Source organism: Papio anubis, chromosome 8 (genome assembly GCF_008728515.1).
Source record: "Papio anubis isolate 15944 chromosome 8, Panubis1.0, whole genome shotgun sequence".
In the NCBI taxonomy this organism is placed as follows: domain Eukaryota; kingdom Metazoa; phylum Chordata; class Mammalia; order Primates; family Cercopithecidae; genus Papio; species Papio anubis.
Window position 1 is genome coordinate 47,077,158 of NC_044983.1, and position 12,804 is coordinate 47,089,961.

Sequence of the window (12,804 nt, forward strand, 5' to 3'; positions counted from 1 at the left end):
TATAAATTCAATACAATTCCCATCAAAATATCACTATCATCCTTCATAGAACTATGAAAAACAATCCTAAAATTCATAAGGAACCAAAAAAGAGCCCACAAAAGCAAGACTAAGCACAAATAACAAATCTGGAAGCATCACACTATCTAACTATAAGCTATGCTACAAGCCTATAAATACCAAAACAGCATGGTACTAGTGGTATAAAAACAGGCAAGTAGAACAATGGAATGAAATAGAGAACTCAGAAATAAAACCAAATACATATAACCAACTGATCTTTGGCAAAGCAAACAGAAACATAAAGTGGGGAAAGGAGATCCTATTTAACAAATAGTGTTGGGATACTTGGAAAGCCACACGTAGAAAAATCAAACTGGAACTTTTTCTCATCTAATACAAAAATCAACTCAAGATGGGTCAGAGACGTAAATCTAAGACCTGAAACCATAAAAATTCTAGAAGACGACATTGTAAAAACTCTTCTAGACATTGGCCTAGGCAAAGACTTCATGACCAATAACCCAAAAGTAAATGCAACAAAAACAAAGATAAATAGATAGGACTTAATTAAACTAAAAACCTCTGCACAGCAAAAGAAGTAATCAGCAGAGTAAAAGACAGTCCACAGAGTGGGAGAAAATATTTGCAAACTACGCGTCTGACAAAGGACTACCATTCAGAATCTATAAAGGAACTAAAACAAATCAGTCAGAAAAATGCAAGCCATCCCATCAAAAAGTGGGCTAAGGACATGAATAGACAATGCTGAAAAGAAGATATACAAATGATCAACAAATATATGAAAACATGCTCAACATCACTCATTATCAGGAAAATGCAAATCAAAACCACCATGCGATACTACCTTACTCCTGCAAGAATGGCCATAATGTAATTAAGAAAACAAAAAATATCAGATGTTGGTGTGGATGTGGTTAAAAAGGAACACTTTTACAATGCTGGTGGGGCAACCACTAATACAACCACTACAGAAAACAGTATGGAGATTCCTTAAAGAACTAAAAGTGGAACTACCATTTGATCCAGCAATCCCACTACTGGGTATATATCCACAGAAAAAGAAGTTATTATATAAAACAGACACAAGCACAGCTATGTTTATAGCAGCACAATTTGCAATTGCAAAAATATGGAACCAGCTTGAATGCCCATCAACCAACAAGTGGAAAACAAAAATGTGGTGTATATATACCATGGAATACTACTCAGACATAAAAATGAATGAAATAATGGCACTTGCAGCAACCTGGATGGAGTTGGAGACCATTATTCCAAGTGCAGAAACTCAGAAATGGAAAGCCAAATGTCATATGTTCTCACAAGTGCGAGCTAAGCTATGAGGACACAAAGGCATTAGAATGATACAATGGACTCTAGGTACTCGGAGTAATGATGGAAGCGGGGGTGAGGGATCAAAGACTACGCATTGGGTGCAGCGTACACTGCTCAGGTGTTGGGTGCACCAAAATCTCAAAAATCACCATTAAAGAACTTACTCATGTAACCAAACACCATGTGTCCCTCCCAAAACTATTGAAATAATAGTAGTAATCATAATAAAACATAGACAAAAATTTAAATAAGTCAGGTATGGGTAAGACTCAAGGCATGATTCATCCTGAGGCAAATTTCCCTACAACTGTGAGCCTGTGAAATCAAAACCAGTTACATGCTTCCAAAATGCAACGTGGGACATGCATAGAATAGACATTCCTATTACAAAAGGGAAAAACAGGCAAGAAAAAAGGAGCAACTGGTCCCAAATAAGTCCACAATCCAACAGGGTAAACAACATTAAATCCTAAGGCTCTAGAATTATCTTCCTTGACTCCGTGTCCTGCCTCCTGGACAAGGTGGGGTAGGGGTTGGGCCCCCAAGGCTTCAAGCAGCCCAAGCCCTATGGCTCAACACAACCAAAGCTCTCATGGGTTGAAGTCTTTTGCCTGCAGCTCTCCCAGGCTGACATTGCACATTGGCAGCTCAATAGTTCTGGGATCTTGGTGGCAGTCCCACTCCCTTTACTCCACTAGGCATTGCCCTCAGGGGCTGTCTGCAATGGCTCTGCTCCTGTGAAAAGGCATTGCCTGGGGCCCCAGGCTGTCCAAGACATCCTTTGAAATCTAGGTGGAGACCATTTTTGACCCCGTAGCCCACTCATTCTGTGCATGTGCAGAATTAATACCAAACTGCAGACTCTGTAAGCAAATGTATAAAATATGCTTTTTAAAGATGTTCTTCATCATTTAGTTTAATGCCTTGCTGTGAGAAGTTTATATATGCGCACTGAAAACATGAAATGAGTGTATTACTTCAAAGATGCATTGTAAGCTGCTTTATTACAGTGAATTGAACTACTTCCCAAACAATGAACTCTGTAAACAAATGTGCAAATATGCATTTAAAAGATGTTCCGTACCATTTAGTTTTTTGCCTTATTGTGAGAGATTTTATATATATACACACACACACACACACACACACACACACAGAAAATATAAATCTGGGCATGTTACTTCAAAGATGCATTGTGAAGCACTTTATTAAAATAAATTAAACTGTTTAACACTGTGAACCTTTTAATCACATGTTTAAGGCATGCTTTTTAAAGATGTCCCTTGCTCTTGTGTTCTAAGCCATAATGTGAGGAGTTTATATATCCACATTTAAAAGATGAATCAAAGTATGTTACTTCGAAGATGTATTGTGAGCTGACTTATTACAGTGAATTGAACTGTTTACCATTCTGTGAATTCTGTAAACAAGCATATAAAATGTTTTTTAAAGATGTTCTTTACCAATAAGTTTAAAGACTTATCGTATGAGGTTTACAAATACATACTAAAACATAAATCTGCTGCCAAGGCTTACCACCTACATTCTTCAAATTAGGGCACAATCCACACCTGAGCCCACTTGAGTGACAGCTGAGGTGACCAAGGAGTACTGTTTAGGAATTTGGGGGGCAGAGACTTAAGGTGGTGGAGGGTAGTGAATGCTGATTTTTTTCAGGCATGATGAGCTGCTCTCTTGAGGCTGCCTCAAAGATCTCTGAAATGAATTGCGTGTCATTCTCCCATTGTCTTGATGAATGGCACCTGGCTTCTTTTATCTACTCTAATCCCTTTATCAAAGGATCAATTGGCTGCACCCTTGCACTTTTTTTGTTCTTTACTTGGCCAGGCTGTGAATTTTCTAAATTTTTATGTTCCACTTCCGTTTTAATTAAAAATGTCATCTTTAAATCATTCATCTCTTCCCATATTTTACTCTAGGCATTTAATAGAAGCCGTGCAGCTCTTTCAACATTTTGCTTACAAATTTATTCCAGCAGATGTCCCAATTCATTCTCTTAAATTCAGCCTTACATAAAGCCCTCTGGTACGGACACAATTCAGCCAAGTTATTTTCCACGTTAGAAAATAATGGCCTTTATTCCAGTTTCCATTACCTTGTTCCTCATTTCTGCCCAAGACCCCATCAGAATTGCCTTACTGTCCGTATTTATACCAGCATTCTGATCATAGTTACTTAAGCAACCTCTAAGAAGTTTTAGACTTTCCCTACAGCTCTCCTTTTGTTTTGAGCCCTCACCAGAATTGCCCTTAATGATCTATTCATGGCAATACAAGCTTTTTCTATCCTGCTTCTCCAGATTCTTCCATCTTCTACCCATTATCCAGTTCCAAAGTCATTTCCAAATATTCAGGTGTTTGTCACAGTAACACTCTACTCTTTGGTAACAATTCTCTTTCTGAGTCATTTTGTGCAGCTATAACAGAGTACCACAGATGGAGTAATTCATAATGATCAGAAATTCATTGGCTTACAATTCCAGAGGCTGGAAATTCCAAGATTGAAGGGCCAGCATCCTTTAAGGGCCTTCCTGCAGTATAATCCCGTGGCAAAAGGGCAAGAGAAGGCAAGAGAGAGAGAGAAAGAAGGATCCTAGTTTGTCCTTTTATAAGGAACCCACCCCCATGATAAAGAGCTTGCTCCCACAATAAGAAACTCACTTCCATGATGACAACATTAATCTACTCATTACCTTTCATGGTCTAATCAATCCTTAAAGTTCCCACTTCTTAATGCTGATACAATGGCAATTAAATTTCAGCATGAGTTTCAAACCATAGCAGTCATGTAAAAGGAAATTAATAAGAGGCAAAAGTAGAGCAAAGGCAATTAAAAAACTTTTTTTGATTGGTTGACTGTGTTTTAATACTATAACCTTCAGCCTTCTATGAAAAAGAAATTTAGATTTCTTCTAACCATATTTATTACAGAAATAATTTAAAATCATGTTTTGAAATTAAGAAACCACATTGAATATGGAAACAAATTTGAGGAGCAAAAACTTCTGATATACAGAAATCCTGCCAATACTTAAAAACCAGACTGCATTCTATATATCTGAGTTTCAGAACTATCCCACAGGTTGTGAAAAATGGAAAAATCTTCTTAATTATCTAATTAGTATTTGTGTTTCAAACACTTGTAATTGAGAGAAATCTCGGAATAAAACATCAAATTGCAGTTTAGTAGCAGTATTAGTATACAACATGACTTTTTGATATTGAAGGATTCATATTTCACACTGAAATTATGATGGTGAATCTGAGGTTTTCATAAAGTATCAAATGCTAAGAAGTACACTAAGATAGCAGTCAGTTTGAGTTGTAATAATAATGCTACAGGGCTGGACATGGAAGCTGATGCCTATAATCTCAGCACTTTGGGTGTCCAAGGTGGGCAGATCTCTTGAGGCCAAAAGTTCGAGACCAGCCTGGCCAATGTGGTGAAACCCTGTCTGTACTAAAAATATAGAAATTAGCCGGGCATGGTGGGGCATACCTGTTATCCCAGCTACTTGGGAGACTGAGGCACAAGAATCACTTGAACCCGGGAGGCGGATGAGCTGTGATGGGACAACTGCACTCCAGTCTGGGCAACAGAGAGAGACTCTGCCTCAAAAATAATAATAATGATAATAATAATAATACAGACTCTTAATTTGGGGCAAATCATTTAACTAACATTGAATTTAATTTTATTATCTGTAAAATGAGAGGTATAATCCCATGTTTTAGAAGTTCTAATGTCAGTTAAAAGCTTGACCTTCTTTCATAAATTATAGTCACAGCTATAAATTACCTTCTATAAAAAGCCTATTTTATGCCAAGTAATAAACATTTTTGCTTAATAAACATTATTGCTCTTTGCATGCAATACCTTAATATGCACTGCAGAAATATGTGCATTTCAGGATTTGGAAACAAAGGTTCATAGAGGGTAAGTTGCCCAATGTCACACAAGTAATAAATGCAGTGCTGGAATTCCAGCTGAGTTCTATCTGTCTTCTATCCTTATGCCAACACAGTCATACATTCTGATTTTTATCCAACTGATGACAGATATTCAGTCATTCAAGCCACATGGCAAAGTTTAAAATAATTGTTCAGCTATCACATAATGGCATTTAAAAAGCTGTCTCTCTGAACCGTCACCATGAGTGATTTAATAAAAAAGCTTCTATTACTTACAGATGTTCCAAAGATATGAGTCCTTTAAATGTTTGCTTATCTAGTGCATGGATTTCATTCTTGTATAGGTACCTGGAAAATATATAGAATCTCATTAAACTATAAATTAGTAGAGATACTACATGTCTTAGATACAAACTTTTTAAACTATAAGCTGTGGACCTTAGGAGCTTTGTGGGATGTCCATAGATTCCCTAACAATATATAGAAATTGTTATTTCATTTAAATGTGTTCAATTGGTAAGAGTTCTAAACCTCTCTCATCAAATTCTCAAATGGATCCTTGGTTCAAAACATTAAGGAACATAGAGTATTTGTGGAGAAATTCTGACTAATGGAGTCATATATATTGAGTAACAACTTCTCTAAGAAAAATATGTTTGACTATAAATAATTTTTTTAAATTTATTTTATGACACTGAATATATTCAACTGGTAGTTATAAAGCTAGCAAATACCACCATGAGATTCATTTTAAGGGAATAAAAGCATCTTAGAGATGCATAAGATGAATTTTGATCCTCTTGTGGCTGCTGTTGAAAATCTGCAGGAAAGAATGCTGTAAATGGATTTATAAATACGATGATACTACTAATCTTACCAAACGGTTTAAAGAAAACAATTTATGTGACATATGAGCACTTTCTCCATCATTTTTCTTCAACCATAGGTTGGTAAGGTGATTTCTTCCCCACACTCTTTGTTAATGTCATGAAAATAAAGCCCTGGATCATTTCTACTTGTGCCTCTCAAGGTTTGAGACTACTAGAATTCTTGAAACCTTCTATCAAGTGTCTTTGGAATGTGCTCTTGCATATTATCGGTGCATCAGAATCACCTGGTGGTTTATTAAACACACCAATTCTAAAGTCCACCCACAAACCTACTCAATCGGACTCTCTCAGGGTATTTTCTAGATAATTCAATTGCAGCTCATCTGCAGTCCTGCCTTTAAGGCCATCAAAATCACAATTCTGCCTAAAAATAAAGAAGGGACTGATTTTCTATAATTTAGTGAAGCTTATGCTTTAAACAAATGAATTAATAGACACGCTTTATTGATTTTGAGCAAATATATTTCAACTTTGCTGGAATCAGCAGAAGGAGGGTGGTATACTGTCTACATCCAAAAGAAAATGATTATCCTAATGTATCTCCATCTCTGTCCTTTTATTTTAAATTCCACATTTATATTCCTTTTATTTTGCCTCATAGATAAAATAGGAACTGGCAGATACTCATTTTTCTTTTCTGACAATTGGAAAAACTGAAATATGCAGAGGTCATACGTATGTCGGGCCATGTCTAATTTCAACTTCTAAGTGAATTAAGCATTAATGGAATATCAGGGTACAATTCATCCTACAGAGTTATACAAGTCAGCATCAAATATATACCCCATTTTGCAAAAACTCTTACAACCTAGAATGTTACATCTCTTAAATCTATATTTTTAAACTGAGCTTTTAAAATGTCTGTAAGCCATCCTCTAATATCCTGAAAATTGTGATATTATTCCCATTCAGGATTATCTCCACTGAGAAAAATTTTATTTGCATTGTCATTAGCGGCAAAGAAGGTCTTGAAAATACATAAAACTACCTGGCCAATAAGAAACTACTACTAGTTTTTCCTAGTGTCAAATGTCTAATTAGGAATCTTTAATAATTCAAAACAAAAATAGAAAGTTCCAAACCAGTTTCTTTTCCCCCAGTGTAGGACTCCAGTCAGTTTCTAAGAGTAGCAGTGACTAGTGTGGGTTTACATCTAACTAGATATTGTTTTTCCACAGCATTAATTGATACTACGGAATATTTTGCTTTTACTCCAAATCTCAAAAATACAGCTACATGTTAGAATTCAAGAAATACAATATTTTAGAACCATGTTTTTTCAAACGTTTATAGGAAGCATTGAGAAGTCGCAAAACTCACTAGTGGTTCTCAAGTGTGGATGTATGCAAATCATAGTGTAGGTACATGAGTCAGTAGTATTTGTAAGGCCTCATTTTGCGTTCTACCCAAGCCTCACAGTGATGTCTCGGTCCCTGCCTCCACAAATTCTGATTTAATGATGGGTCCAGGGTACAGACTAAACATTGAGATTCTTCATAGCTCCGCAGGAAATAATAATATGCAGCAAGGTTGAAAACTACTGTTACTAGGTACAGAACCAGGGAAAGTATTCTGTAAATGTACCCCACTGGATTCAGAAATACCTCCTGGTAAAGGCCCTTAAACTATTAGAATGTTGAGAGCCATGTGACTTCAAGGGTGTCATGTCTTGAGGTACAAAGAAGTTGACTTCTACTGAGAGGCATACAAGCACTGTACTTGGTTTTTATTATTATCGTCAATTTTAAATAATGAGGGATTGTTTCATAAAGATAAAATGAAATCATAAAATATTTCATGAAGGAGTTTCAAAACCTAAAACTAAAGATTTCCCATAATATTTTATCTCAGATATACAGATTCACTTTAGACTGTTATATTGTAGAAAATGGTTCAGGAAAAATAAGCACAAAGTAGGGGGGAAAGAAGAGAATAGAACTTCTGCAGTCAGATCTGCACAAATTGATTAACTCAGTAAAGTATGAGTTCCAGATATGTTACTACCTGTATTCATGTTGTAGGACCAACAGGTTTGTATGCTCGCTGAAGAGTAACAGACCAATATACTGAGATGGCAGAGTTTGCAGCAGAGAAAGAGTTTAATTATCAAGGGGTAGCCAAATGAAGAGACAGAAAGGACCCTCAAATTCTTCTCCCCAGTGAGTTCTGGGCTGGGGTTTTTAATGGGATAGTGGGGGGAAAGAGGCTAGAAAACTGGGGTTGTTGATTGGCCGGAATAAGGGGCATATTATTTGGATGTGGAAACCGCATTCCTTGGTGAGTCAGCTCCTCATCAGGTCTTTCAGACCTTAATGGTGTGCAGGACCAAAAAGGATGTCTCAAATGGAAAACTTAACATTTCACAATTCTCAAGTTGTTACCTACATAGCAGTTAAGGAGAACTGTAATCTTCATGGGTCTATGTGATTTTAGGACAATAGGCACCAAACGGCTATGAGGAAGGGGTCAGAGAGCAGTTGATCTCATGATGAATACTGATGTGCTGAAAGTTTGGCTTATTTTTGTTTCTTCCCATCCTCCCACCCACCTTATTTCCTGATAAATTTTATAAAGTTTATAGGAACCGTTTCATTAACACCAGCCACACAGCTTCCAATTTCCCATAGGATAATGGTATTCAGCTAAATTCAAATCTCTCCACACACCTCTGAAAACCACACAGTTTAACAAAGAACAAAAACACATCATCCAGAGCACAAGCTATGACAAAACCAGAGAAAGAGAGCATTAGCAACTTCATTTAAGTGGGGAAAACACTAAAGGCATCTCCAGAGTTCGCCCTCAGCAGAGTCAAGTGGGGATATCACAGATGGAGGGACTGTGGTAGAAGGAGTAGAATAACAAAGGGTGAGAGTACCACCCGGATGAGAACCTTAGATTGAGGAAATTAGAACCCTGGCTCGTAAGGAATTGAAAGAAAGGGCTTGGAAAATGAGTGGCAGAAGGCACCTTGCTAGCATGGGGTAACTTGTGGAGAATTGGTGTTAACAGGAAAGAAGAAAGCAAGAAGTCAAAGGTAAAATAAATTAATACCAGAATTTTAAAAATCAAGATTATTGTGTAGCAAGATAATCACTGTAAGGAAAATTACCTATAAATACTGAAAGGAAATTAAGGAAAACAAATCTAATACTAAATTTGATACAAATAGAAAACCTAGAAATAGAAATTTTGATCAAAATCTAAATAAAAAATCAAAAAGATATTTCTCAACTATTTCATTTACAATAGCTTATACATAATAAGCTACCTAGGAATAAACTTAACCAAGGGGGCTAAAGACTTCTACACTGAAAGATACAAAACATTACTGTAAGAAATTAAAGAGAATGTGAATGAATTGAAAGATTTCCCATACTCATGGACTTAAAGATTTGATATTGTTAAAATGTCAATACTACTCAAAGTGATCTAAAAATTTAATACAATCCCTATCAGAATTCCAGTGGCACGTTTTTTTTTGCAGAAATAGGGAATCCCATGCTAAAATCTATGTGACATTTCAAGAGGCCCTGAACAGTTAAAACAATCTTGAGAAAGAATAACATAGTTGAAGATTTTACACTTTCTGATTTCAAAACTTATAACAAATGTATAGTAATCAAACCAGCATGTTACTGGCATAGAAACAGATATATAGACCAATAGCAGGTCCAGAAATAAGCCCTCGCGTATATGGTCAAATGATTATTTACAAGAGTAGCAAGAATATACAATGAGGAAAGGAAAATCTGTCCAATAAATAGTGTTGGGAAAACTGGCTCTCCACATGGAAAAGAATAAAACTGGAACCTTCTCTCATGTCATATACAAAAATTAACTCAAAATGAAGCAAATACCTAAACCTGCTATTAGAAGGAAACATAGAGGAAAGCTCCATGACCTTGGGTTTGGCAAATATTTCTTTTATTATTACATATTATGTACCCAAGTTCTAGGTGGCTATGTGCACAACGTGCAGGTTTGTTACACATGTATACATGTGCTATAAAGTTGGTGTGTTGCACCCATTAACTCATCATTTGCACTAGGTATATCTCCTAATGCAATCTCTCCCCCTCCCACAATAGACCCGTGTGTGATGTTCCCTCCCAGCCCAAGGTCTCATTGCTCACTCCTACCCATGAGCGAGAATCAAACTTGTGATAGCTTGCTGAGAATGATGGTTTCTAGCTGCATTCATGTCCCTACAGCGACATGAACTCATCCCCTTTTATGGCTGCATAGTATTCCATGCTGTATATGTGCCACATTTTCTTAATCTAGTCTGTCACTGATGGACACTTGCTGATTCCAAGTATTTGCTATTAGGATAGTGCTGGTAATAAACACACATGTGCATGTGTCTTATAGCAGCATTGATTTATAATCCTTTGGGTATATACCCAGTAATGGATGGCTGGGTCAAATGGTATTTCTAGTTCTAGATCCTTGAGGAATCACTACATTGTTTTCCACAATGGTTGAACTAGGCTTACAGTCCCACCAACAGTGTAAAAGTGTTCCTATTTCTCCACATCCCTTCCAGCACCTGTTGTTTCCTGACTTTTTAATGATTGCCATTCAACTGGTGTGAGATGGTATCTCATTGTGGTTTTGATTTTGCATTTCTCTACGGTGAGTGATGATGGAAGGATTCCCTATTTAATAAATGGTGCTAGAAATTGCATTACAGAAAGCTGAATTCAAATCCTTTTCCCTACTCCTTATACAAAAAATTAATTCAAGATGGATTAGAGACTCTTAAATGTTAGACCTAAACCATAAAAAAAAACCCTATAGAAGAAAACCTAGGTAATACCCATTCAGGACATAGGCATGTGCAAGGATCTCCATGTCTAAAACACCAAAAAGCAACGGCAACAAAAGCCAAATTGACAAATGGGATCTAATTAAACTAAAGAGCTTCTGCATAGCAAAAGAAACTACCATTAGATAACAGGCAATCCCACAGAATGGGAGAAGTACCTTGCAATTCACTATCCAAGGTAAGGGCTAATATCCAGAACCTATAAAGGACTCAATCAAATTTATAAGAAAAACAATCCCATCAAAAGTGAGCAAAGCGATGAACAGACACTTCAAAAAGAAGACATCCATACAGCTGGCAACATTTTAAATGTGACACCAAAAAGCAAAGGTAACAAAAGTAAAAATAGATAAACTAGACTACACCCTCCAAGATTTAAAAGTTTGGTATGTCAAAGAATACAAGGTGAAAAGACAACCTGCAGAATAGATGAAAATATTTGCAAATCATATATCTGATAAAGAGTTAATATCCAGAATACAAAGACCTTCTACAACTCAACAACCACAACCACCAAAATTAAAAAAAAAAAAAAAAATGGGTAAAGGACTTTAAAAGACAGTTCGCCAAGGAAATAGCCAATAAGGACCAACAAGAATTCACTAATCATTAGTGAAATGCAAATCAAAAACCACAATAAGCCATCACCTCACATGTTAGGATGTATTACTTTCAAAAGACAAAATAAGCATTTGTGAGGATATGGAGAAATAAGAATCTTTGTACACTGTTGGTGGGAATGTAAATTGGTACAGTCACTATGAAAAACTGTATGGAGAGTCCTCGTAACAAAAATTCAATTACCATCTAGCAATTCCTAGGAAAATATACTTCTGGGCATATATCGGAAAGAACTGAAAGTAGAGATATCTGCACACACATGTTCCACACCAGTACTACTCACATAGCCAAGAGGTGGATTCAACCCAAGTGTCCATTGATGAGTGAATAGAAAAACAAAATGTAGTATATACATACAATGGTATATTACTCAGCCTTAGCATTTCAGGAAGCCAAGGCAGGAGGATCACTTGAGCCCAGGAATTCAAGACCAGTCTGGAAAGATGAGATAGCAAGATCTCATCTCTACTAAAAATTTTTTGAATTAATTTTTTTTTAAAAAAGGAAGGAAATTCTGACACTTGCTACAAAATGGATTAACATTGAGGATATTAAACTAAGTAAAGTAAACCGGTCACAAGAAGAAACATACTATATGATTCCTCTTGTATGAGGAAGATAGAGTAGTAAACTCATAATGACAGAAAGTAGAACAGTGGTTGCCAGGGGCTACAGAGAGAAGGAAATGGAGAGCTGTTGAATGGGTATAGAGTTTCAGTTTTGCAAGATTAAAAAGTTCTGGAGCTTGATTACACCACAATGTGAATATATTGAATAATACCAAACCATTTAGAAATGTTTAAGATGGTACATTTTATATTTTTGTATTTTTTAATATGTTTGTATTTTTTACCACAATTACATTTTTAAAAAATGTTAAAAGGACATAAAAATTGTCTAAATTATATAAAATAACTGTGTCTGTATAAAAATTAAAACTACATCCAAAACATTAACAATGATAACAGGCCTGGGGTTTTGCACAATTTTATTTTCTTCATTGTTCTTTTTCATACTTCAATATTTTCTAAGATGATTATATATTGATATACTGCTTTTTCACATTTATTTCATATTTATTTGTATTATATGAGTAAGAAATCACATCACTTTATAAAATATACAATTTTTTTAAAGAAATAAATCAAACTCATCTACATGTTCTTCACCCTGG

The 12,804-nt window shown here is 35.9% G+C and overlaps 1 protein-coding gene across 5 annotated transcripts in view; it reads right to left on the bottom strand.

The window, feature by feature from the left end:
- PXDNL (peroxidasin like) overlaps positions 1–12,804 on the bottom strand; it is a 508,249-nt gene that overhangs the window by 236,911 nt on the left and 258,534 nt on the right. For 4 of the 5 annotated variants that reach the window (XM_031669551.1, XM_031669552.1, XM_031669553.1 and 1 more), the window contains one exon: positions 5,565–5,636. In XM_031669551.1, coding sequence (XP_031525411.1) covers positions 5,565–5,636 — 72 coding nt within the window. Of the gene's footprint in view, positions 1–3,851; positions 3,908–5,564; positions 5,637–12,804 lie in introns of those variants that run through there. The other variant, XM_031669554.1, reaches the window with a different exon arrangement.